Raw genomic sequence first — 27,500 nt, forward strand, 5'->3', positions numbered from 1 at the left:
GCACTTGAGCCGTATTTGATTATTAGATTTTACTGGGTGTTTTAAGTTTGTGAATAATATATTTCCTTAGTGGTTTATTACACAGGTTGCATTTTTTAAATGGTGAAGGAACTCTGCCCTGGGCTTGTTTTTACACAGAGGAATGGGGTAATGCATACATTAAGAGCAGTTCTTCATGTTTCCGCTTGCTGACCTATCCCTTCATAATCCTCTTTCTCCTCTTCACTTTAATCCATGGGTGCAATGGTGGCTACGTGGGCACTTAACCGAGGCAGAGTACCTCCCCTCACTTGATTAGGCAACTTCTCGCACCATGGTGGAGGCGTGGTCCAAATTGCTTAATTTGGCTGGGCATTTAAAGCATTTGAACTGGAAAGACCCTCTGTAGGCGTGGAGCCAAGGATTCCCATTAAAACCAGTCGGGATAATGCCAGGCCAAATGCATAACCCACTCGCCTACTGCATTTTTGCATGTGCCCACGCGCAGAAAACGGGCAAAGTGTCTGCTCTGTCATTCAAAAATGTGGCATTTCCTAACTCTTTGAAGTGACCTCTGGCTGCGTATCCCCCCCTTCTTACCTTTTGCTACCCTTGGCCTTGCAAAAAGATATTTCAGAGTGAAGAAAGGATGTGTCGTCTGTTCGTCATCTTGAAAGGCTGGCTGTGGAACCATTTTATCTGATGGAGTGGAAAAGCCGGGGGAAGCTTCTGTAAATGGTGTTTCTTTCTCCTCCTGACTACTGTGCAGTATGACAGCTCCGAGATCAGAGGGTATCAGTTGCCTTCAAGGGTAGTGCAGAGGCTTGAAACAAAGGAATCATGGTTTGGAGTGGAAATGCCAGTGGTGTGGAGCAAAGGATGGGTTGCTGCTGCCATAAGCAATCTGCTGGAGGTGTGCAGGCAGCGATGGGATGGAGGAGGCAGAACATCCTCTTTTACTTGACCTTTGGCTTTAACTGAGCTATGCATGATAAAGGCAGGTTCTCTGAGTTGCTTCTCTCTGTGTATGTGTTTCAGTACTACTAGAATGTGAAATAGATTAGAAGGAGGCTTACAAAACGAAGTCATACTTAATGCAGTGTGTAACTTACAAATGCATTGAATCAGTTCAGGTATGGATGGGGGAGATATTCTGCTTAGATCACAATTAAAGATGAGCCTACCTAATTTGTACTTCCCAAAGATATAGTCAAACTGAAACACAGCCTGCCTTTGAAATTTGCATTTATCTGAATTTTGCAATGCCATGTGCACAAAAATGCATATATTCATGGAAGCAACATACAGAAGTGCTTTAACTTAGAGGACATTGCTTTGCAAAAAAGTGTGTATTAGGTAAAGCTGTATACAAAAACGTGCTTATTCAGGGACAAATTCACACTAAAATACTGGTGAGGACTTTAAAATGAACAGTTTGGGGGCCTGATGTGGAAATGTGAAGAACTGAACTTAAGTCAGGAAAAATGAGAAACTGAAATGAATAGTTTTGCCCATGCCTAGCTGAGAGGGACCTCAGCGTTTGCTTAGTCAAGTCCCCTGTCACTACATTCCCACAGAAGGTGGGAATGGGTGCTTCTGCCAAAAGATTAGATGCAGACCAGGGCGTGGATCTCATTTGGGATTATCCCTGAAAACTAACTGGGTAGAACTTAGGTCACCCAGCAAAGACAGTTCTTAGTTACCATTTGTGCCCTTTCAACAATGTTTAGGGAAGAAATATGAAACACCATTTTCATATTGCATATATACTACTGCTATTAGCCGCCTTGAGCACTACGATCGTACCTTGGAAGTCAAACGGAATCCATTCCGGAAGTCCGTTCGACTTCCAAAACATTCGGAAACCAAAGCACGGCTTCTGATTGGCTGCAGGAAGCTCTTGAAGCCAATCGGAAGCCACTGAAGCCTCGTCGGACGTTTGGCTTCCAAAAATAGTTCGCAAACCGGAACAATCACTTCCGTTCAAGAACTAAGCTCTTCGAAAACCAAGGTACGACTGTACTTGGAGGAAAGGTGAGATTCATATTTAACATATAAATAAGAAGAAAAAAATGTGTGAGCCAGAAGGGTGTGTGTAGGTAGAAATAGTTTCCTTCCATCCCTTTTGGGCGGTGGCGGTGGGGATTGAGATTGAGATAGAGAAAAGAAGAAACAGAAATTGACACGCATAGCTGAAACCTCTTAAGTTTATTATTCCATACATTTGATGCAAAGTTAATGGTGCTAGAGGGTTGTGGTGCTGGGAACAGGGGAGGATGTGCTACTTCCATAAATAAGGGTGTAGAGCAGTTAATAGATTGCATGCATACAAGGATTACAGGCATACTACATGTTCTTTTCAAACACCATGGAGAAGAGATAATCATCCATAGCAGAAAAATGGAGTCAAGCATATATAAAGCTCATAACTTTTGGGGAGGTTAGCCTCAGTCGTCTCAATCCAAAGGGGTTAGGAACAACAGCAAGTACCACAATGTACATGGTGGCCAGTTGTGGGTCTATCCTCATGCAACTGCACAGTGTCTGGCCTCTCCAGGGTGTGTTTTGGGTACCGTCTTAAGTCACGGCAGCCATCAAAGTGACATGCTCATTTTTTTTTGAAGCTGTGGAATGGGCATGCATCAGGGCCACGGAGAAGAGGAAAATAAAGGCAAAGTTGGATTTAGCTGAGGAGGCTGCCTCCATTTGAAAAACTCAAAAGTGAACATGGGTTCATCTGAATTCTGCACAGCCCTACTTCTTCTTTAAATGCCCATTCCACATCACTTACACCAGCAAGCTCCTCCTTGTTGTGGCAAAGACAGAACTTAGCTGTTAACAGTTTTGAACATGTGACAGGGATTGGCCCTGCCAGGAGGCAGGGTGAGGCAGCCTCTGGCACACAGCAGATTTTGGAAAGCAGGAGCAAATGATTGGTGATTTAGTTTATAATGTTTTTGGCAAGCCATGTGCATGCTCTGCCTCGGGCACCAAAACGCCTTGAGCTGTCTCTCGTGGGGGAATGAGGATATGCCTGTTCTAGCATTGTGTTCATGTAGAAGTTCTCCCTGTGCATTTGGTCTGTGTTTAAGAAAATAGGAGAACCACACTGACCGTTCCAGGCACTGATATCTTTCTGCTTTCCCTCACCCACTCTGCACACGCATGTGCACACATGCATATAGACACACAATCACTCTTGTAAGCCGGAAGGAAAAGTATTGGCTTTGGTAGGGTATCTTCTGGCATGTTAGAAAGGTAGCTGGGGGAGTTTAGAAGGGAGCCACAAAGTGTTGGAAACAAACTAGGAATACAAAATGTTCATAACAACAAAGTTGGATTCAGTCCCATTTGCTTTTTTTACGGTCCAAGGGACCAGCATGTATGCACATGCTTACATGCTGCGATGCAAAGGCGGCCAGAGCATATAATGCAGTTCCTGAGTCCAAAGTACTGTGTAGTTAAGTCTTAAGAGAGCCAGGCAGCAGAGAGGCGATGGAATGGGTAAGGGAAAGTGGGCGCAGGTGCCAAATATCAACAGGAAAAGCAAGCATAGGTTGGTCTTCCAATGGGGAGCAACATTTCATGCACGTGCGACTCTGAAGCAGGAATGTCCTAGAGCATGGTCCATATCGGACGGCTGCACCATTCTGCTTCTCCACCTGTAACATTACCCCACCAGGGTGCCCATCTAGCCTTCACCCACAGCAAGTGGCAGAATTGTGTTTCTTTCTAAACCATCAGGATGATGGGTCTGGACAACTTCAGGGAGGGGGAGAGAAGGGAAGGGATTATCTCTCAATTTTATTTTGTTTTAAACCCTTGATCTTCTGAACAAAAACAAAAAAACCCGCCATGACTAGTTGCTCCGTGCCTAGAATCGTCCTCATCTAGAAGGCCTATGGGACCTCGGAAGCCAATCAAGGACTGGGATTGTGGGAGGTGGCTGGGAACCTTCCTCCAGCCAGGTGAGCCATCGATAACTGCGGTCAAGATAGACACGCCCGGATATTCTGTGAGTTCTGGCGACTGGATTACACCGAATGACCTCGGGACCCGGAGGCTCGTCTTCTGGGGCTGATTCTCCGGAGCCTTTCCGCTGCTGCTTTGGTCACTGCTCCCCGTTCCCTAGGGTCTCGAGAGGGTCGTATATACAGGCTGCTCCCAGTGTGTGGGGCTATGAGACTGTGGCACTGAAGGTGCCGGGTCAGAGATGGCAGTGTATAGGGGCCGTTGGGAGGGCCCCATATAGGAGAAGGCCGAGTAGAGGCCGGAAGCCTGACTGGAGTGGCCGTAGTAGGGTCCTGAGGGCTGGTGGTCAGAGTAGTCAAACTGAGGCCTGGATATAGAGGGGAAAGCTGAGCCATAGTGGGGCAAACTGAGAGAGGTGTATGCTATCTGTGAAGTGGAGGGCTGGTCAGTGTAATGGGCCCCCGGAGCAGAGCCCTCTGTTTTCACTTGTGCCTTGGAGTCTACCACCGATGATGTGGCAGCAGACAAGGAGACTCCATGCTGCTTGGAGATCCAGGCCGAGTGTCCACTGGCTGCAGCCAGGGCACTCCCAAGGCCATAACCAGCAGCTGTGGCATAGCCTCCGACATGACCTGGGTGAGCAGCATGTCCATTTGGCGGCAGGTACTGGTCAAACTCGTTGACGTCGAAGGGCTCCATGTTGGACATCACTTCATGGCTGATCTCCCCAATATCCACATTGCCAAAGTCGATGTGTGGCTTTCCTCCTTCCCCAAGGGAACGCCCCTCCCTCTTGGAGTCAGCCTTACCAGACTGCAGTTCTGTCTTTGGAGTGGTCGGCGGTGTGGGAGGTCCATGGCTCTGACCTGTGATGTGAAAACCACATAGGAGGAAGCCGAGAGAAGATGTCAGTTACCACCTCGCCGCGGATAAAGTAGAGAGAACAACTTCACAGCAGAAGAAGAGAGCAGCTGACCTGTCTCCCTTCGCTGCACAGACCTGCTACAGCAGCTCCCTAGCTCGAAGCCCTACAAATGTTGTTGAGTTGCAGCTCCCATCACCTTTAATCATTGGCCGTGCTGGCTGGTGTCAATGGGAGCCAGAGCCCAAAGCATCTGGAAGGCACTAGATCAGCCTTTCTCAACCTGTGGGTCCAGAGCTCAGGGATGATGGGAGTTGTAGTCCAACAACAACTGTGGACCCACAGGTTGAGAACCTCTGCACTAGATGTAGGAAAGCTGTGTTAGCATCGTTCCTCAGAGACGAGGCAAAACTAAATTGGGCAGCAGCTAATGAAATACAAAATGACAGCTGGGTTAAATATAGCCCTTAGACTTTGGCAATGATGAACCATGAGGGTTTGGGTTTTTTTTAAAAAAAAAAAAAGTTGCCAAACTCACTTGTGCCTATGCCAGGTCAGAAAAATAGGAACAAAATCAACCATTTGTTTTCACCATGGTACTCTACAGTTAGACAAGGGGTAGCCAAGTGATGCCCCTCAGATGAAGGTGAGACTACAACTCCCATCATCTCTGACCATTGGCCATGCTGGTTGGGGGAAATGGGAGTGGGAGTAAAAAAAAAAATAACACCATGTTGCCTACCCCTGATATTCCCAGCTGCTGATCTTCAGGCTATGTCTGTGGATTAAATTGTATTATGGGACTAACCTGAGGGGTGTTCAGGGTGCCCGTCAGACAGGGGAGAGCCTTCCCCAGGGTGCCTGTGGTCCAAATGGGCGTTCTTGTAATGTGCCTGTATTGCAGCTGCTCCACCAGCTTCTCCCTCGGCCTGGCTGTCATTTTCACCCTGGGCAGCCTTGCCATTTTTCCGCCGGCGCGGCTGGTACTTGTAATCAGGGTGGTCCTTCTTGTGCTGCATTCGCAGCCGCTCCGCCTCCTCAATGAAGGGACGCTTGTCGCTTTCATTCAACAATCTTAAAGAAAGCAGAGGAAGGGGGGGTGTTGGGGGAGGACACGTGGAACGAGTTTGTTAAAAGCGGAACCACAAACCCACCAGAAGCCATAGCATTGCCATAGCATTGGAGGAAAGAGAGGCAAATATGTTCTAAAAGTGGATTGCTCCATTGTGACCCCTGTCAACCCTGCACTCCCTTTCAAAGGTTTTGCAGTGCCATGGTGAGGCTCTTCGGGCCATTTTATGAACGACCTGCATATGTGATCAGCTCCCCATTTTTTGATACAGTTCTAGTCTCAGCCAGTGAGCCATCTGATCCATTTATCAGTAGTAAATTGCAATTCAATCACACCGGCAAAGTTGTTGACCTTAAGCACAGTTTTATTTAGATTCAGTAACACGGGCAAAATGTCTTTTAATTTTCTTTATTTTGTTCTGTATAGTTTTGAAAGCTGTGCAATTGGGAATGTCCCATTTAATTATCCCAGATATTGTTGCATTAAAAACCCCCCACAAAATTCTAGGGTCCTTGTGCTCTGATCTCACTTTCCATTCTCTTTAACAGGCGCTGCTTTATAAGATGCTGTTTTGGGGTGACTAATTAAATACACAGCACAGAGCCTTGAAAACACAGGATGAAAGACACTATAGAACGGTACGGTCACTCCTGTAGCACTTTGAGTTTTCTCCAGTTAGAACAGAATCTCACTGCTCTTCATCATATTAGTCATGGACTAGACAAAATCCTATACCTCTTTTGCAGGTGCTATCAAGCTTTGACCACAACCTTTTTTCATAGTACATCAGGGATGGCTAAATGGTGACCCTGGAGTAATTTTTTTCTGGACCCTGGCAACTCTTACCAGATTTTAATCAAGGTGTCGTGTACATGCTTGTTGTCAGTTTCCCTCATAAGAAACAGCATCGAGTGGACCACGTTTCTTATCTTTGTTCCCAAATATGCTTATTTAGCCCATCTAATTTGCTCAAACATAATTTACACAACTTTTGTAGATTCCAGAATTCCAGTTTCGGAGTTGTCTTCTGTTCTGAATATGGTTCCATGGTCACTCTATCTTGCAACACAGATTGACTGTCATTCCCCACCAACCCAAATGCCGTTCTGTGTTCTATAGAAACAGAAAAGCTCCAGGGTGTGAAAGCTGCTTGGGTGACATTTCCAGTCAAGACAGACCTAGCTGTAATATCTCACATGCATTTTTTTTCATTTATATGCAAGATCTCTAGTTGAAAATTTGAATTAACTTCTGGAGAAAGTATAAACTGAAGAAGCTTATGAGGGCCTATGCAAATGCAGAACCAAACTTTCTGCAGAGTCTATTGCTAGAAAGTAAATAAACTCAGGACAAAGAAATAAAAAAGGGGAAAGAGCTAATGGCAGGAATAATGAACACAAAGCAGCCCATAGCAAAAGTAGTGGCAGACTTAAGACTGATTTAGTCAGGCCCTAACAACAACATTTCTCACCCACCCTTCACCATGGTATCTCGGGGCTAGTTACACCAATTTAAAAATACAGTATTAAAAACTGTTAAGGACATTGGGCAGACTGAGGACGCTGCCTCAGGCAGCAGATGCTGATGGGTGAGGAGTGGCAGCAAGGTGTTGGGGGAACCTGCCCTGCCTCCCTCTAATGCCTCTGCTATCCAATGAAGCCATAGAGAGTGTTGCCTCGTTCACCAAGGTTGAATTATGACCCAACTGCCAGTCCAGTCCGCTTCTGTACACAATGGTAGGGACACCCTTTTGCATTTCACTTCAGCGAGCAAAAGGCCTGGGGCAGCCCTGGATTGAGCTTCTCCTTTTCCCTCTTGGGCAGGATGTCCTGCAGTGGTACCTCTAGTGGAGCTGACCTAACTTCACACCAGGCTGAGAGGGTCTCCGCCACATAACTGCATTCCAACCATGGCTTTAATCCAGAAGATTAAAACGATTGAGTCACCCTGAGTTCAGCACCAGCTTTCCTGTGTCTCCTTCCTGCCCCTTTTTATCACACACAAATGTCCCCAAGGATCCTAATTCTCTCATCCTGAATTGCTCCCAGCACGGTTATTCAATGAGTCCAAGACTCGATTCCTGATGGTTTCCAAGAAGCAGGAGACTTGGGAATCAAACCCATTTTGAAACCTATTCTGGGTGCTTTAGGTGGATCCACGCCATATTTATTTACTTTATTTATTTATTTTAAATTAAATTTCTATACCATCCTTCCTCTGAGGATCACAGGGCAGTTTTCAATGTAAAAATACATTAATACATAACATAGTAACAAACAAAACAATATTTCCCCCAAACAGTTTAAAAGGTTATAGATCATTTAATTAGCCAAAGGCCTGAGGGAAGAAGGATGTTTTTGCCTGGCACCTTTATATTTAAAGCACACCCAACACACAGTGAAAGCACATGACTTCCCCCAAAGAATCTGGGGAACTGTAGTTCGTTAAGGGTTCTGTAAATTGTAGCTCTGTGACTAGGAAACCTACAGTTCCCAGGATTCTTTCAGGGAAGTCATAATTTTTAAATGTACACTGGATGTGCTTTAAATGTATGATTTGGATCTGCCCAAAGCCCCCAAACAGGTTTCCAGATAGTTTTAATTCTTGGGTCTCCTGCTTTTTGGAGACAATGAGGAGCTGGGCTTAGACTCGTTGAATAATCGTGCTTGGAACAATTTAGGATGGCATAATTAGGTTTTTTCTGACACTGGAAGAAGCAAAAACTCATTCCAGCAAAGGATCCAGCCTTTTTAAAACCTGGGAGGTACTAAGTACAACATACACTCCAACATTTCTCCAATGAAAATAGGGATGTCCCATTTCATAATGATAATTACCCCACACATCTTACTAGGTTGCCCCAGCCACTCTGGGAAGCTTCCAACCTATATAAAAGCATGATAAAACAATAAACATTAAAAAAAACCCTTCCCTATACAGGATTTTCTTCAGACGGCTTGGGGGTCAGATAATTCCATACCCTCCAACATTTCTCCAGTGAAAATAGGGACATCCTAAGGAAAAGTGGGACATTTTGGCATCAAATCAGAAACCTGGACGGCTTCTCTAAATCAGGGACATCCCTGGAAAATAGGGACACTGGGGGGGGGGGGTCTGAGTACAAGCCGGTGGGGAACTGGGTTTCTGCAAGCTTTCCAGAGCTTCCAGTGGACATAGGACGTTGCCTTATAGTCAGTCAGAGTATTGGGCTATCTAGTTCAGTACTGTCTACACTGACAGACAGCTGCTCTCTGGGGTTTCAGCTAGAAGGCTTTACCCAGCCTTACCTAGGGATACTGGGAATGGAAACTGGGATCTTCTGCATGATGCTCTACCCTGAGTTACAACCCCCAATGCATGCATAGGGATGGATTTTTCAGTTATGGCACCCACGTGTGCCTAACCATATTGCTTCTTCTGAGTTTAGGATGCCATTTCCTTTTACTGTGAAAAATGTATCATGTGCAGTATTACAGATACATGTTTGCCAGGAGGAAACAAGCCACAGAAACAGTGAACTCCAGATTTGAACTGCAGTGCTCGATAGCAGGCTTGCTCTTGAGATTCCCTGACTGCATTGTGCAACCAAGTCCTCTTTCCGTTCCTCCCACCCTACCCCGTGGCCCAACCCTGCCCTTGTCTTCTCCTGCTATGTCACCTGGCTTCCCTTTGTTCTTCCTGGGGATCAGAACTTCAAATCAGCTTTAGCGAAGGGAAACCGGTATGCGCAGGCAGAGAGGCCAGGAGATTTGCGGGATTTGGATTTCACTCGTTTCCTGCCTTGGCGTCCCCCCTACTTCATGACCTTTCGTGCAATGGAATTTTTGCAGGCACCCAGGAAAGAAAGATTGGCATGTAAATGCAAATTGGTATTAAGGCAGCTTTAACTGGACCTTCTCCTCCTTCCTCCCCATAGGCAGAATACTTTTTGATGCAGCCAGAGTGGCATCTACACTCCAGTTTTGTGATCACGGAGGGGATCCATTGCCGTGGCTTCTACATTTGTAGTCGTAGCACATGCAACTAGTCTAAATCACTGAGCCTCTTGGACTTGCCAATCAGAAGGTCGGTGGTTCGATTCCCTGCGACGGGGGTGAGCTCCCATTGCTCAGTCCCAGCTCCTGCCAACCTAGCAGTTCAAAAGCACACCAGTGCAAGTAGATAAATAGGTACCGCACCGGCGGGAAGGTAAAGGATGTTTCCATGCGCTCTGGCTTCTGTCACGGAGTTTCCATTGCACCAGAAGCGGTTTAGTCATGCTGGCCACATGACCTGGAAAGCTGTCTGTGGACAAACGCCGGCTCCCTCAGCCTGAAAGCGAGATGAGCGCCACAACCCCAGAGTTGATTTTGACTGGACTTAACCATCCAGGGATCCTTTACCTACTCCCCCCCCCCCCCACATCACCACCATGCTACAACTCATATCCTCCCTAACTGCTACTGGCTGGAGTTGATGGGAGCTGGGGCCTGACAACATACGGCATACCCTCCAACATTCCTCAGGTGAAAATAGGGACATAGTCTACATCAATGTCATCATTGCTATCCCCCGTGCCTCCTTCTCCTCAGAGGCTGGGGCATGGACTCAGACACAGTGGCCGGACGAACCAAGCTGGAGCCAAGTGACCATAATGGCTGCTCTTCAACACCCCTTGCAGCCATGGCAATGGCCTTGCAGAAGGCCTCACCCCCTTCGCTCCCCCACTCTCCACTTTCTTTATGGGAGTCTGACCGACTGAGGGGCGGGGAAACGGTGAAAAACTTTCTTGGGGGCATTCAGGTGACTTGTTTTCATAAAAACAGGAAGTGACGCCATATTGATCGCATCTAATAAATGTGTTAGAAGGATGCACAGAACTGAACTTCTAGTAACACATTGAAATGCTGTACTGAAGGGAAGGGCCCTTGGGAATTTGGGACTCTGCATGAGGAAGTGAGATGCTGTAATGGCTTAAGGGTTTTCGTGACCATCCTGGCATTGTGGGGGCAGTGGGAGGGTATGCATATGGAGGGTACCACCTTGGCCATCTGTGCCAAAGTATAGTATTTTTCCGTCTATAAGATGACCCATGTATAAGACGCCCCTTATTTTGGGGGACTCTGATTTAAGAAAATGGGGGGAGATCTATTCTATCTGTGTATAAGATGCCCCCAAATTTTGGACATTATTTTTTAGGGGGGGAAACCTAGTTTTATACATGGAAAAATACAGTATGTCTATAGTGTAGTGGCTCTATTAGTGGGTGATTGCAAAGGATGCAGCTGATATATTTTGCCAAGCCTCTTTACCCATTGGTGTCTGCTACAGCTGAGTCAGTGCTATAAGAAGGGCTCAGTCATTGGTCCCATAGAGAGCAATGAGGAGAATTAAGGCAGGGAATAGAGTGGGGGAAGAGATCAGTTGTATCTATGCATATGTGTGTTCAGACCCAATGCAGATGTTGCAAGCACTGCTCCAAGGGACAATTTGCTCAGAGCGGTGTGTGCCGAGAAAGATTCAGCTGTTATCCACATGCTGAGATCCCATCAACTCATCTGTTATATTTGATAGGTCTCTTGCCTCTAGCATGCAGGCATGGAATAAAAAAACCCAAATCTATGGCAGCCAATGGATTCATTTCATGCTGCTCCAAGAGAGGATCCTCCATATTTACACACCCCAAAGACTTTTTACATCCTATTTTGCCATGCACTGAATACAGAAGAGAGAGACCAAAGGAACTTTAAAGAGACTTGAGCATGAATCTGCTAACTTATAAAAACGTTAGTTGCTATCCTTTCAGACTTGAATGGAGACAGTGGTTTCCTGTCTCATTATGGGTGTGAGTAATTAACTGTGCTTATTTTGAATACGTACATTTAAGTTTTTAAATGCATTTCTGACAATTCAATTAACGCATATGCAAAATAAGCACAGCAGCAGGCTATAATTTTTAACCATTTGATGCCACTGTTGACAGTTTTTGCTCTCTACATCAGAGGTGGGGAACTATAAGGCTGGATCAGACCTCCCAGACCCCTCCTGTCACTTCATGCTCATTCGCAGAGAGGAAAACAAAATGATCTGCCCCTGCAGGAAGTTCCCTACATGGCCAGCTTGCTGTTTTCTCTCTTTGAGTGCTGAGAAAGGGCTCCTTTTTCCCAGTGCCCAGAGAAAAAACAACACACATATATATACACACACTTACAGACATATGCACACTTGCATACACTTTCACACACACACAGAGAGAGATTTGTACACCAACATGCTAACTGAGGATCACGAAGGGGCACCCTAACATATAAAAGCATATGCCACAATAAACATGCAAGTCCTAAGGGATGTATTCTGCCTTAAAGGGGAAGCTATCACTTAAGGGAAATATACTTATTCAAAGGCACCTTTAATATTTTTTCACATGTTCACAGTCTAAGGCCTGGCATGCAGGCCGATTCTGGGAATTTAGGAAGCATCAATTTTATTCAAAGCCATGCGCATCTTTTTTAAAAAAATGTTTTTATTAAGACTTTCTTGGGTTACAAAAGTACATACATCGTTTCTGTTTTCTGATCATAAAGTCCTTTTTTCAGATCATTTATATTCGATATGAGACTTTGATGCTGCATACAGTAGAAGGTTGGGGAAGAAGAGAGGTAGGGAGAGAAAACTGGGGAGAGAAAAAGGGGGTAGTAAACTTTCATTCTTTTACATAGTGTATGTGTGATATTTCTGTGTCAGGTACACATGTGCAGGTTCCCTTTCTAGTCAATAATTAGTTTTCATTGGTGTTGAGAGTGGTTGGGGACTCAGGGTATAGTTAGTTGCCTTCAGCTGACTGCTGTGAGTTTTCTTTCCATGGGGGGGGGGGGGAGGGTTGTTGGGTCAAGTTAGCCATATCAGTTTGCATGCTGTTGGTGGGTTCTTGCCAGTCACACCTTTTAAAACTTTATTTTAGCTTAGCGAAATTCATTCAAAAAGCTCTGAACTATGTGCGAAAGTAGTTCCCGTAATTGCAAGGTGAACTGAAAGATTTCTAAAATTATCTGCCATTTGTGGAGCACAGTCTGTGGGCATGAAGCTCAGGCTGTGCTTTTGTTCTTGCGATGTCACAAGTGTCACAACACTTGGCACTATTTATAGCCCTTGTCAATGTAGCACATGGATTGTTATTGCGTGAGGGTCATAGGCACCTGTTGGGCCCAGCCGTCTGTGGTGTCATTCCTGGCAGAAAACAGCTCCTCCCTCTCTCCCTCACATTCTATTGGTTGCCAGATCCATTTCGAGGTTTGTCTGGGTTTTGGTTTTTTTAATGCTTCATTTTAGGTTTTGGGTTTGAAAGCTGTGTTCTCCCAAATCATGAAGAGAAGCATGTGCACTGTGGCATTCAGAGAGAGACAGAGAGAGAGAGAGAGGATGCAATAAACAGTAAAAAATATTCCACTTCCACAACACACTTGTTATGTTTACAACTGGGATGCAGAGATGGGATACTGAGGCACTGCTGCTGGTTGCATCACTTGTGCACACTTTGAGTTATTGTATGGAAAGGATCAATCTGAGGGCCTATTATTTACAGGCATAGAATGGGTTAACAAGTAACCCCCCCCCTTTCCTGTGAACCATAGTCCTATGAGGATCATAGGAATCTCTAGCGATGGGAGAGGGGTTTGCGGAAGAAGCTCAATTCAGTTTGTACTTCAAGATGTATCTGCCTTATTCACACTTTCTGAAACAGCACACAAACTGAAACACAACAACCCTTCCGAATTCTCACTTCTCTGAATTTTGCAATGCAGGTCTGCATCCAGGCAGTGTTTGCATACTAGGATAAAGTGTGCATACGACTGCATATGTTTGTGAAAACAACGTACAAAAATGCATTATATCAGGGGGAAATTGTTTTGCAAAATTGTGTATATTAGGGGAGGAAATGGCACAAACATGCAGGCGAATTTTCACAAGAGCTTCTTTAATGAAAAGAAAACAGATGTGAAAATGTGGAGAATTGAACTTAATACTGAGAAACCGGATAGACTTGTCCATGCCTATGGATTTCTAACATAATTATCAGAACCTTCACTAAACTACATCTCCCAAGGACTGTCTGGGAAAACCTTTAAACTGCTATAATACGGATATATGTTTCGTGTGTAAATATGCCTCCAAAGTTAACATCTCTTTGTGACCAGATTGCTTACTGAAATTCTTGGGCATGCTCAACTGAAACGAAGGCACTTCAGGGAGTATTTCTAATGCGCCTTGGTTCATCTCACTTGTTTCATAAATTCATGTACCAAGAAATTAATTTGTGTTTAATGTGCCTCAGCACTCTCCTCCCTCCCTCTTTTCCTCCTTTGTGGCAACAACAGCTACTCCTCTGCAGCTCGTTCCTGTGACCAATTGTTTGTTATTTGACTTCTTGTCCAGTAGAGGGTGCAGCTGCGGACACCAATATCTTGGCGTTGCATTTTTCAAGCAGTGAAACAAGTTTGCTCTCCTGCTGCATTATGCCAGATACTGATAATTGTTTTGTCTTGCTTCCAAAAGGGCGAGGCTCCTGTTTACAGGCTTTTTTGGAGAATGTCTGTAGATACCCTGCATGTATGTGTGTGTGTATGAAAGCCACCACTTCACTTCCCATAGGTGTGACACCATAGAGTATTACCAATTGTCCCCGTTTCTCCCTCTATCTCACTGTTTTGACTGTTTTCAGCCTACCTCTTCAACTTAAGTTCAACTCAACTAAGTGGGACTGACTTCTGAACAGGCACGCCTAGGATCATTCTTTCAGACTTAAGAGTGCTTCCAAATTCAGACTTAATGATGTATTCAGATATTGCAAATAAGTTGTTTACAACAGAGTCCCCCCCCCCTAACTTTGTGAGTTCTTACTGGAAAGGTAAATCCAGATTAAAGTGGGGAATATGGGATAGAATCATAAAACTGTAGAGTTGGAAGAGACCTTGAGGGTCTTCGAGTTCAACCTCCTTGCAATGCAGGGATGTATGCCTAACGATAACCTGCCCCACAATAGATACCTACCTGGAATCATCCTGAAAGAGTATCATTCTAGGATTTGACTAAGTTAGAAGAATTCAGGTTTCCTTATGGCAGGGCATGGAACTATCAGATTTCATTGGACTCCAACTTCCATCAGCCCCAGCCAGCATGGCCAGATGATGGGAATTGTGGTCCACAGGTCACACACCCACACACCCCTGCCCTAGGGAAGGCCAAGTGAATTGGGCAGCTATCCTGGGTCCAGCAATTTCCTGGCATTCAGTCTGAGGCACTGGATACCGATTTTTGTTACTTACAGGAAGATGTTGAAAAGCGTCAACTAACCAAATAGATTCAATTTCAAAACTACTCTAGGTTGATGCATTAAAAAAAAAAGGGGGAAAGAAATTAGCTCTATATAATTAGCCTCACCAAAGTTGGCAGAATGGCAAGGTGGGGGGCAGCAGTTTAATTTCCGCTGCTTTTAAGTTCCCAAGGAAGCATTGTTGTTAGCTGAAATGTCCAGTAATAACCTGCATGTCTGAATCGTCTATCACAGATTAACCCCAGAAGCCTAAATTTCCACATTTTCTGCGAAGGATTCCAACCAAAAATAAAATACTGTATAATAGAGACAAATGACACATTCAGCTGGGAAACTGGATCATTAGGCGGCAAGCCGACAAGTCGAAAGAAACACATATGCATTCACACACACACACACACACACACACACACACACCCTTGTAACTTCTTTATTTAAGGGTGCTTCCAAACAGCCTGTTTATTGAGCGTTCATTTTTATTTGTTTACAAGGAGGTTAGCTGACACCGTGTCAAAGCAAGTATTATAGCACACTTTCCAGTGCATTCTATGATTCTATTTACTCATCATTTTCCTTTTCGCAAAGAAGTCAGATTTTGCAGGGGGTGGGGAGTGGATTTGTTGTGAAAGACCCCCCCCCCAAGTCTGAGTCAGTGATAACCGCACAACTTGAATTTGCTTGTATGTGATTGAATCCCCTCTCTAAAATAGTGATAATCTGGAAGCACCGTAACTAGGGTGGAGGTCTCTAATTCCTTTTTCTCCTTGCTGCATCTAGGGGTTCATTTCTGGAAGTTACAACTGAAGCTGACCCTGAAAGCCGTGCCGTAGGACCTTAACATTTCACATTGCGGCTGCTGTTGGTTGTTGTTGTTATCTCACATTTCAAAATATATTTTTTTCCACAGCAGCTTACAAGCGATTACAAGGATTAAAAATACATCAAGACATACACATTTATAATCCCATATATTCCACGGTTGAGCAGATCTAAAATTTTGTTACAGGGCTGAGTTCTGGTGACCTTGAGCTTAAGCCAAGGTGTAGCCTGTGAAGAGTGGTCTGATGTTTTAGGCTGCAACCCATACCGTGTCTACTCAGAAGTAAGTTCCACTGAATTCAATGTGGCTTACTCCCAGGTAAACAGGGTTAGGATTTCAGCCTCAGTTACCACCGGAAAAGCCAGCAGTAAAATGGAGCATCATGAGAAGACAACATGCTTTTTAGGCTGCAAAATAGCTGTTCTCAACAAAGGAGATGAATAACTGGGAATTAATTAGACCGATTAATTACAGCATGAAAATGAAGCCGTTAGCATCACGGATGTTGCCACAGAGTCTGATTCCCTTGTAATTGCCCTTCACATTGTCAGCAGTAATTGTGATGGGAGGTATTCAAAGCTCGTCCTCCTCAGAGTAGACCCATTGAAAGTAATGGACACGACTAATGTAGGTTCACTAATTCCAATGAATCTACTTCAAGTAGGACTCAGTTGAATACGATTAAAACTCAAGGCACACTGTAAGCCTTATAGCATATGGGGAAGGCACACAACAAACCAGTGGGAGAGTAATCAGCAAACCCCTCAAAGGCCTGTTTATGTCTCCCAGAGGTGTGGTTTTATCATGACTTGCCCACGGGATGGATAGCAGTTGAGTGTGCTTCACTCAGATTTATTCTGCCACGCTCACAAGCCTGCCGATGCCCGTGCAACTGTTGATTCCGTCAGTGTACAGCGACCCCAATTACTATACTGCCTGACAGCAACATTTCAAAAGACAAACAGGTTCTCTGCAAAATCACGAGCAAAGAGAAAAAGGCACACAAGAAGGCAAGGATTCCAAATATATGTACATTGCCATGCAAAATAGAGACACAGGCTGCACATATTTTTTCTGAAGCAAATTACATGTAACCCACATGTGCGCTGTAACTTGTAATGAACGCAACACGTCTGCCTTGCTACATGTGTGTTCCTGACTTAAGAAAATGGACTCTTGAGGAATGTGCATGTGATTTCCTAAGTAAAATATACATCTGCGAAGGAAATTAATCGTGGATGAAGTAACTGGCCTTTGCTTTTAAGAACCAGCAGGGCCCAGCAGCTGAGAGATCTATTTAGTTAAAGCTCAACTCAGCTACAGACCTGGTGTGTTTATGCAGCGAGGGAGGGGGTATTGGGTAAGTCACTCCCAGCTCCTCATCAGTAAAATAGGGTGGCCAGTTATGGACTGCCAAAAAAGAGGATTTGTATGGACCAAAAAAAGAGATTACTTTGCATAACATTCACATAACGAAATTCTTATGTATAGACATGGCTCTAGAAATAATTTCTATAATTTAAGAAGAACTACAATACAGTGGTACCTCGGGTTAAGAACTTAATTCGTCCTGGAGGTCCGTTCTTAACCTGAAACTGTTCTTAACCTGAAGACCACTTTAGCTAATGGGGCCTCCCGCTGCCACCGCCCAATTTCTCTTCTCATCCTGAAGCAAAGTTCTTAACCTGAGGTACTATATCTGGGTTAGCGGAGTCTGTAACCTGAAGCGTCTGTAACCTGAGGTACCACTGTACATCACACTATAGTGGGGAAGACACCAAATGACTGGTGTGCCTACTTTTTTACTGACCAGGGGTGACTAATTGTGATTAGTGGCTTCTAAGCTCCCTTTCTATAGTTACATATATTTAAACCAGACATGGGGCAGATTTGTTTGTTTCTACATTATGTATTTCCGGTGTTTTCAAATTGTAAACTGCCCTGTGATCCTCGGATGAAGGGTGGTATAGAAATACAACAACAACAACAACTCTTCAAATAGAGGGCTGTTTTCTGACTGCCCTTCCAAACAGAGGTATGTAAGGCAAGACACATGGCTACCCTACCATAAAAAAGACATATAGGCTTATTGTGGGAAAGATGACCTAAAGCACATTGCAAATTTAAAGTGCTGCCTACCTTTACAATTCTAAGTGTATTTGGTAGTACTAATTGCAGGTTTTCCTTCCCCCAATGAACTCCCAGGTCGTGTTGATGTGCAGATATTACCACAATGAATAATGCCCTGCCCCTTGATGTCTATCTCTATAGACAGCGGTTCCCATAGTGCAGTGACTGACTTTGGTGCGGGTGCATGTGTGCGCGCACATGTAGAGGATAGAGGAAGAGAAGCGTGGGCACATTTGAAGCAAACTACAGCTCCCTGGCTTTCACCCAGGGAAACATCTTTCATGGAAGCTACTTTAATGGAGAGGAAGTATGATTCCTATCTTCCGGACACTAGCATTCATCTTTGGCAGTCGTGATAAAGGGATCAATGTCATTCTATAATCATTTTGTATCTGAGGAGCATGTGTCGCAAGACTGGATTGACAGATCAACACTTCGGGAATAAGGAATGTTTTGGAACCATGGAGTTGGAAACAAAGGATGTGCATTACGATTTATGCAAGGTACGGTGTGTAAACAGCCTTGTTGTTGTTAAAACGTAAGAAGGGCCATGCTGGATTAAACTAAAGGCCCATCTAATTCAGCATCCTGTTCTCACAGTGGCCAAAAATATGCCCACTGGAAGTCTGCAAGCAGGACATGAGTGCAACAGTATTTGCTATGTTTTGCGGGACTGTAATGTTCTTGGGTATCCCTTAAAACAACAGAAATCTGGAAATTCAGGCAATAGTTTTGCATTCCTTGAAGGGGAAAAAAAGGCTACCGTGGAGCCTAATAAATCTTTAAAATCAAATAAAAATTTGTTTGGAGCTCCTGTTTTTACTACAGAATGTAGTCACAGAAAGAGAAGGATGTGGAAACTACTAACAGCACAAGCGGAGCAACAACCACACCACAGGTCAAAATAAGAGGAGCAAGTGGTATTTATATTTTGCCAAAGTGATTCATCATTTGACATTAATGCATTAGCTTTTGGTGGCACCAAGGGCAGTCACCATTTGATCCCAGTTCCCAAACCTGGTGCTGTAAGTTTTTTCATATCTGCAGCTTAAATACCTTTACATCTCTCTTGCCTGTTTGTTTGTTTGTTTGTTTGTTTGTTTGTTTGTTCCCAATGCAGAGGAGAGGCATTTGTCATTCTGGCCAAGTGCAAGTTTTTCACTCACATTTTAAACCTCATGTCAAGAGTGAAAACAGCCTGAAACAGTGGCTCTAGAATGTCATCCATCCACTTTTCCGGACCTATTGCCAACCTGTGCAACTTGGGACTTACTTATATACAATTCCGCCATTTCTCTCCCCCACCCCCATCTTTCCTTCCTTCCACCATCTTTCTCATTCCTTTAAAACAAGGGGTGGCGAAGCTGTAGTCCTCCATTCATTGTTGAGTTCCAACTTCCACCAGCTCCAGCCAACATGACCAATGGTCAGCGTTAATAGAAACTGGAGTCCAGTAATATCCAGCAAATACATTTTATCCACCCCCTTCTTTAAAATGTAATTGTAGCACTGCTGCTGTAACATACCAAAGCAGCGTCGGGGGGAGAGAGATAAGACCCTCTAGTGGCAAACCAGAGCTCTGAAACTCTTATATTCTGCTTGCTATCTCTCACCCTTGCCAACTCAAGTGGAAGAACAACAATGGAATCTTTCTGGGAGTGATCCACCAAAACATGATGCCACTGTGCAGCCCCTATTATTTGAAAGTGGCCACTTGTGCGAAAAAAACGCAAACCTACCTGAGCCACAATGAAAGGAGTGGAAGTCACAGAACTATAGTATCTGGTAAACAGCGTGACCTCTCTGATTTATATATGTGTGTGTAGAATCAAAATAATAATGACAATAATAGATTAGTAGTAGTATATTTCCTTTCCAGAGCCCAGGAAAACAAACTTCATTCTAAAGGCTCAAATGCTGCCACATCAGAACTGCAAAGTAAAGTTGCATTTCAGTTTTCCTTCTTAGGAAAGTTATTTTTTTTTAAAAAAAAAGTGTAAGTGTATTTTGGTGTAGTATTTATTTTAAAATATTTCTGCTGATTTTGAAACGTTGGCGGCAGCAGAGTATTTAAAAAATGAGGAAAGCGTGTAGAGCCATGTTAGTGGCGAGAGACACAAGGAAGTCTCTGTTAGCAAAAGCAAACAAGGCTAAACAAGTAAAGGCGTACATTGGTGGTGTTTCCCCCCTCCCTTTTTTTTCACAAGGCAGCCATGTTGATTTGGCCCATGGGTTGTCCTCGTGGAAGCCACTGGGACATGTTGTGAATACACTCCTAAGATCAGAACTATGCATGCAGGACAAATACCAAGGGACCCAAGGCTAAAAGGGAGCTGAATATTATCCAGACCTCTGCCTTAAACGATGAGCATTCATAAGCACTTTTTAGAACAAAAAGGAAGCATAAGGTAGTATCCAGCTCTCTTCACTGTAGGGAGTGCATGAGCAGACCCATAAAAATACCAGTATCCACAGTACAGATCTATCCTAAACTCTTTTTTTTTTTTTTTTTTTTTGCTACTCTGAAATAAGTTCCATTACATTCAGTGAGCCTCATCCAGGCCACTAATAAGTAAATTTAGAATTGCAACCTAAATGTGTTAAAGATATCAAATAATCATAGAATTGTAGGGGCTACAAGGGTCATCTAGTCCAACCCCTGGCAATTCACAAATCTTTTGCCCAACATGGGACTCAAACCCACAACCCTGAGACGAAGAGTCTCATGCTCTACTAGCAGAGCTAATAAGACATTAATAAGACAAATATAATAATATAAGAACAATGAAAGCAAATGCAGCCATGAGTTAAAGGATATTGAGATCCAAAGATATCATCATTCTGTTTAGTGATTCACATATCGGACTAACTAGAGAAGGGTTTAAAAGGCAGGGACTGCAACTTCACACCATCACTGAGCTTGTAGCTAGTTAGGGAAGTGGACGGCACTCAAAAAATGTTGTTGTTTTGCCTCCCTCCACCATAATTTATATATTTCAGATATTTGTTTTCTAGTTAAAAGTTACACAGGTTAAAAGATTTTATAATTACTGATTCCTTACATTTGTGGAACGGTTAAACATTTGCAATGCTGAAAAATCACATCAAATAAGGGTTGGGGAGAAAAGAATAGATTCTGACTGGGACTACATAAGAAAGTACATGCAGACAATTATAACTAACCTTTGTTGACACTCAGTCTGCTCCTCTCAGCCCACAGAGACCAAGGCATTAGACAGGTGTATGTGCTACTGTTACCAATGCAATAGAGACACAGGTTTCCCTATTGGTTTATACTGCAATGCACTCTTTAGGCGGCAATCCTCTGTCCACTTTCCCTAGAGAAAGCCCTACTGAGCTCAATGGGACACACTTCTGAGCAGACATGATAAGGTTTGGGCTGTTATGGTAAGTCCCGCTGAGATGTAAGTCCCATTGAGCTAAATGAGTTGCCTGCTCAGGTAGGTTTACTACAAATCGATCCACAGCAAAAATGAGTCAAAGAATCCCTTGAGCCACCATTTGACAAGCAGCAAGAAAATTAATATACGCAGGTATTCCCGCAATTTTAAAAATAAAAGCTACAGAGAAAAAGGAGAACCTTTAACTGAATGGCTAAATGGAATATTTCAAAGGATTCCCTGCCTAGGACTGAACTACAGTCAACTTGTCTGTATGCCACAAAAACAGTCAGTTGGGTTAAATCAGTTAGGTATAGCATTATTATGATGAGGACTAGTGAATAAAGTAGGAAATGTGTATAGGAAGAGTCAGCTGAGTGGCGTACACATCTTTCCAAAATCTTAATCAGGTTCAGCAAAGCATTTAAGTCCACATACCAGTGAAGCATTATGGGAATGATGGCTTAAATATTTAGACTGGGAGAAATTTATATGTAGGCAGGACAATTGCTGGGAATCACACGTGGGGTAAATGTCGTGGCACCCGGGTCCTGTTTGCTGGCTTTTCGGAGGAATCTGGATGGCCACTGTGAGTATAAGATGCTAGAATAAATGGGCTTGTAGCCTGATCTAGCAAGATTTTTCTTTTCAGGACAAATCAACTGGTGCCAAGCCTTAGGAATCTAATTTACGCTTTGCCACATTTCTCCATTTTAATTCTTTGAGGAAGCCATTTTGTTTGAGTTGTACTGCAGGCAGAAGACTTAGGAAAAGAGAGGAGGTGGTTTGATAGACAGAGGAAAAGGTTCTGATGGGTGCTATTCTCTGTCACCACAGAGGCAAACAAAAAAATGGATATAACCCAAAGGTCCTGCCTTTAAATGTCTGCATTTAATATTTCAGCTTCATGCCCACTAGACGTAGAAAGAGGGTTATCTGTCAGATATAATATGGCGGAAAGAATGGAGATCCAAACCCTTTAACTGAAGCTCAGTCTGAATTCTTATGAATTGCCATAAAGGGGGGGGGGACCTCAGTGACAGAAAGGGGTGTGTCTCTGACCACTCTAACGTGGCAGTGAAAAAGCATTTCTCCATATAGGAAGTTGCTTTATACTGAGTCAGACCGCTGGTTCATTGAGCTCAGTGCTGTCTCTACAACAAGATTTCCCAAACCTCTGAGTTCATTGACTCACTGATGAGCTTATAAAGTCGTCATCAACCCCATCCCAAATTCTTTGTAATGTAAATGACATAAGATGAAAATAGATCAAGATATAATTGATATTTATTAACAGTCGCTCACCTTTAATCATTGGCAAGGGAAGTGCACTCTGTACATGCCCACGGCCTTTATTTCCGAGGCTTGTAATTCTTAATTAATTTTTTTGTACTGTATCTCAGAAACTTCTTTTCCACGATGAACTTTTGACCCATGGGTCTTTATACATTCCCTGAAGAGTCTCATCAACCTTCAGGGGGTCAGTACTGATTACTTTGAGAAACCCTGGTCTACAATGACTGGCAAGGGCTCTCCAGGGTTTCAGACCAGGAGTCTCTTCCCATCCTACCTAGGGATGCCGGGGACTGAACCCATGACCTTTTGCGTGCAAAGCAGATGCCCTACCACTGAGCTACAGCCCTTCCTATAAACAAGAAGCCTGAAAAGAAGTGGAATTCTTGGCCCTGCAGCAATCACATGGATTCTGCATGGCTTTCCACAGACAAATTGCTCAGCAAAGCTAATCACATGAACTAGGTCCCTGCTTATTTAGATGAAGGAATGGCAGTTAGGGTGTGGATGGGAGAAGAATTTGAAAAAAGAGAGAGGGAAAAACCCACAGGGTGGCCGGATCTTAAGATTTCAGCATGTTGCATATATCTAATCTGTTCACTCAAAACCAAGAGTCATGTGATAATTATTATTTTTTAAATAAAAACCCTGCGTCTTCCATTTTGTTTTGTCTTGAAGGTATTTTCTAATAATCAGATTTTCAGATAAAAGCTGAAATCCTTACCATAACCTCAAGGATTCAACTCAAACAGAAAATAATTTAAGCTTTGCTCAAGCCTAACTCGAGTGTTTTTTTGTGGGTTTTGAATATTTAAGCTGTCAGAGTACTGCAAGCTGAAGTAGAAGGGATATCCTGCCTTGGTGGAATTCGTTCTTAAAGGTTTACGTGGATGAACAGCCCCACTGCATTTCAAATCTCACAGGAGAGCTTTACAAGTCCCTGTGTCAATGCAATAATGCAGTGCCCATCCCCACAAAACGCACAACCAGCCTTTGTGCCAAGGGAGGTACCAATTTAAAAAAGTCTGATGTATGTTCTGGAGAAGGGAAGTATTTTGCCTGCAAAGTCAGGATTCACTTGGGAATGAAACCAGCTAAAATTAAGCGTTCAGGAGCTTCTTATCAAATCTACCAAAGCAATAAGTCCAGATAAAGCCTCAAGGCAAGGCATGTGGAGATTGGCTGCCATGGGCATAAAACTAACAAGGTTCTTCTCTGCCCCAAGGATTGCTATTTTCAGCTCCAACCTGCTAGCCCTCTCTTTGCAGGTTAGCATTTGGAGAACGTGAGTCGGAGGCAGAGTTGCACCTGCCATAATGCATGAGGGCATGGACACTGTCCAATAGGTGCCCATGACATTCTCACAACTGCATGATTCTAGACACTGCTCCAAACAACAACAGTCCTCTTAGGTGGGGTAAATAATCACATTTCCCCACCTGCAACATACAGTAGTGTTACTAGAATGCCAGGGAAATGTGATGTCTCTGAAACAGCCTTGCTGCCTTAATGTAAGATGCTTAGATTCCATGTAAATGGTGAGCAAGAGCCGCACAACAAATGCACAATAAACAGATAATCTGGAAAGTCTTGAACAGTACAATCCTATGCATGTTTACTTAGAAGTGAGTTCCGGTATGTTCAATTGGGATTACTCCCAAGTAAGTTTGCAAAGGAATGTTGTCTTCAAAGATTTACTATATGAACATATGTGCACCTGAATAAGGAACATAACGTGCCTTCTCGCTACCTGAGTGGACACTGGCTTGTTTCTACTATGGTTGGAGTAACATGTTGTTCCATAAACAGAAACAACCCCAAATTCTCAGAGTCCAATTAGCCAGAAGCAGTGCATTGGCATAGATTGCTCAGTGGTAATATAAGGGAATCTTATATTCTGATTGCATTTCCTTATCTCTTCATCAGCCTTTTATTACAAGCCTTGTTCATCGCTCCATTAGCCTCCCCCCACCCCACGACTCTTCATTGTTCATATATTTCACAGTTGCCAAATTCCAAATCACCTTCAGGCAATCACCAATTATTGATATCTGTGACTAAACAACAATGGGATGGACTGTAACAGGGGGCTGAGTTTCTGTCCTTTGCCATACCCCATACCTGCTCCTTCCTTCCCGCCATGCCAACAGCAGCTCACTCTGTCTTCAAGACAGGTACAAATACATTTAAGGAAGTTTTTAAAAACAAAAAACACAAATACAAACAAATGCCAAGCTAGAAAACTCAACAGACACAGAATGTTAAATTCCAAACACTCCAATTTGAACTTTCAGAAATCAAAGATTGGCTCAAAATCATGAAATGAAAACCAGCTTGCGTACAGGGGAGCACAATTTTGTCATTTTGCTGCTCAGCCTTTGTTCCATGAAAATCAAGTTTCTTTTCTCTCAGCCATGAAAGCTGTCAACTTTACATTTTCGAATTAATCTTTCCCTTAATTTCACCACCATGACACTGCTTGTTTTGGACTTCAGAACTGTTGGATAAACAGCATGTAGCAGATGAGAGACTCGTGATTTCACGAGGGGATAAAACTGAAGAAGAACCCCAAAAGTGTAGTAGAAAGAAGGAACGCAACAGGTCAAGAGGAGAAGGTGAAGTATGCAGCTTCTGAAAACCCAATTGCTGGGACTGTGGCTTAGCGGCCAGATTAACTGGGCCTTGCAATGGAATAGGATTACAGGTCAAATCAAAACGTGGACCGAGTTTTATACTGGTAGCGCATAATCAAGAAAGAAAGTGCCTTCTATGCTTTGCTCTCTACGCCACTAATCTGTGCCTTATTTCCTGGATCACCCCACCTGCTCTCCCCTTATCACCAATCAAAGCAAAAATTAAACCCAATCAACCGATGCCTGCTGAGCTTCCACCACTCTTTAGTGCACCCCAGTTTCCCCTCATCTTATGTGGTGTCTTTCTCCCAGCCATTCTTACCTCCAGAGCTTCCCAAGCGTCTTACTGAGCTCTGCATTGTGGAGGTGAGGATACTGATCTGCCAGCTTCCTCCGGGCCGCTTGCGCCCACACCATGAAGGCATTCATGGGCCGCTTGACATGGGGCTTGCTCTTGCTGCTTCCATTGACCCGCACAGGCATGGGCACCAGGGTCCAGTCGTAGCCACTCAGCACCTGGCTCACTGCCTCCCTGATGCACACTGGGAACTTGTCATCGTCCGCTTCTGAGTCCTGCTGTTCCTTCTTCACCTTCCCCATCTCACCGCTGCTGGGGTTGCTAAGGTGAGAGCTAGCATCTGATGCCATGGAAGGTCCTGGAGAGAGGCAGTGGTGGTCTTCAGAACCCACAGGACTCATCTCCACCTCAGAAAGGTCTTGATCGTCTGTCATTGTTTCCTCTTTGTTTTACTCCTCAGGTACCAATGTCTTCCAACTGGAACCACATACACAAAAAAAGGTCTAAATGAACACTAAAGCTTAAAAAGTTCAAAATATCTGAATAATCTGGAAAGGATTTGGTACATACTTAATAAAAATCTGTGGACCCTACCGTATTAACATGTTGCTTTATGGGACCTGCAAAAGCCGTGATCAAATGTGAGTGGAGAACATTCTAATTAGCTGGAAACTTCTGACATGTGCCATAAAGTTTCTCTAACATGAGAATCCGCTTTTTTTTTGGTGTACAAACAAAGATTGGGGAGGTCTTCAAGAGGGTGAAGACCAAAAAACAAGACCTATTTCTTAATTTCTCCTTCCAAATCCCAAATATGCCTGCAGTTTCTTAACTTGCTTTGATATTGGAGTCAAGAATATCAGCAGTTGGGGGGGAAATGGGTGGTTATAAGTATTAAAGGATCAAGACAAAACGCCTCATGATTGTGTAAGAATTAGTGTATTTGGAGTGCGTCTCAAACACACTGCGCCATTTGAAGCAGACCAGGTAAAAGGCATCATAGAGTGGGCTGGGAATATTTTGGCTTCATATTCCCTTCCTGGTTCACTTACGCTCCAGATATTATTATTTTTAAAGTTTGTGTGCATTGCATATATCTAATATATGCACGTACGTTAAAAAACTTCTAGAAAATTTGAAGCTTCTCTCGCTTTTCAACCCTATCAGACATTAACCAACCTCAGGAAAGCAATAACTAAAAATAAAGTTGGCACAGGCACCTAGCTGGTTCCCTAACATAAAAGAAATTAGCCCCCACCCCAAATTGGCTGCCTTTTCAATCTGTAATTCTTCACCCAAAGCTCAGTGGAAGGAGAAAACTGTCAGATGTGTTTTAAAAAGGAGAGAGAAAGAGGGGGAGAGAGAAAGAGACAGTGAGTTACCAAGCTCAGGTAGAGAAACTTACATCGGCCGCTCTGTTGGGCAAATCCTGAGAGAGCTGTAATTTGTATCCCAATAGCCCCTCTGTTCTCCTTTCACAAGCCTGGTGGCTTTTCAGGAGCTGTGTGCTGAGGAAACTCTCAGACAAGTGCCATTCCTAAGGGGAGGCTTGGTTTTTCCTAATACCCTGGATGAATGTCTCTGTGACTGGCTTGCCGCTTTACACAGGGGGAGGGAAAGACAGAGGGTGGAGCTAAGAGCTCTTTATGGCCCAGATGCATTCATTGTATGCAGGCAGGAGATTCTAAGGCACCCCCCTCCACAACTGCACATTTCACCGCATCTCAAAC

General features: G+C 43.8%; 1 protein-coding gene across 1 annotated transcript; it reads right to left on the reverse strand.

The window, feature by feature from the left end:
• Positions 1 to 2,168: 2,168 nt before the first annotated feature.
• SOX10 (SRY-box transcription factor 10) lies at positions 2,169 to 27,362 on the reverse strand. Its single transcript, XM_083701158.1, has 4 exons — positions 27,176 to 27,362; positions 25,795 to 26,247; positions 5,622 to 5,887; positions 2,169 to 4,817 (listed from the first exon to the last, which is right to left on the reverse strand). Exons 2-4 carry the CDS (start codon positions 26,202 to 26,204, stop codon positions 4,108 to 4,110), a joined length of 1,386 nt encoding a protein of 461 aa, XP_083557284.1. The 5' UTR covers positions 26,205 to 26,247; positions 27,176 to 27,362; the 3' UTR covers positions 2,169 to 4,107.
• Positions 27,363 to 27,500: the final 138 nt, after the last annotated feature.

Source organism: Podarcis gaigeae, assembly GCF_964106915.1.
Source record: "Podarcis gaigeae genome assembly, chromosome: 10".
In the NCBI taxonomy this organism is placed as follows: Eukaryota; Metazoa; Chordata; class Lepidosauria; order Squamata; family Lacertidae; genus Podarcis; species Podarcis gaigeae.

Bases quoted from the DNA above. Each gene is read 5' to 3' on its own strand.
- SOX10 (XM_083701158.1), bottom strand. From the start codon at position 26,204: ATGACAGACGATCAAGACCTTTCTGAGGTGGAGATGAGTCCTGTGGGT. The intron at 5,888-25,794 runs GTAAGAATGGCT...GCTTTCTTTAAG, and splicing joins ACGCTTGGGAAGCTCTGGAG to ATTGTTGAATGAAAGCGACA. The intron at 4,818-5,621 runs GTTAGTCCCATA...TTCACATCACAG, and splicing joins GCACCCTGAACACCCCTCAG to GTCAGAGCCATGGACCTCCC.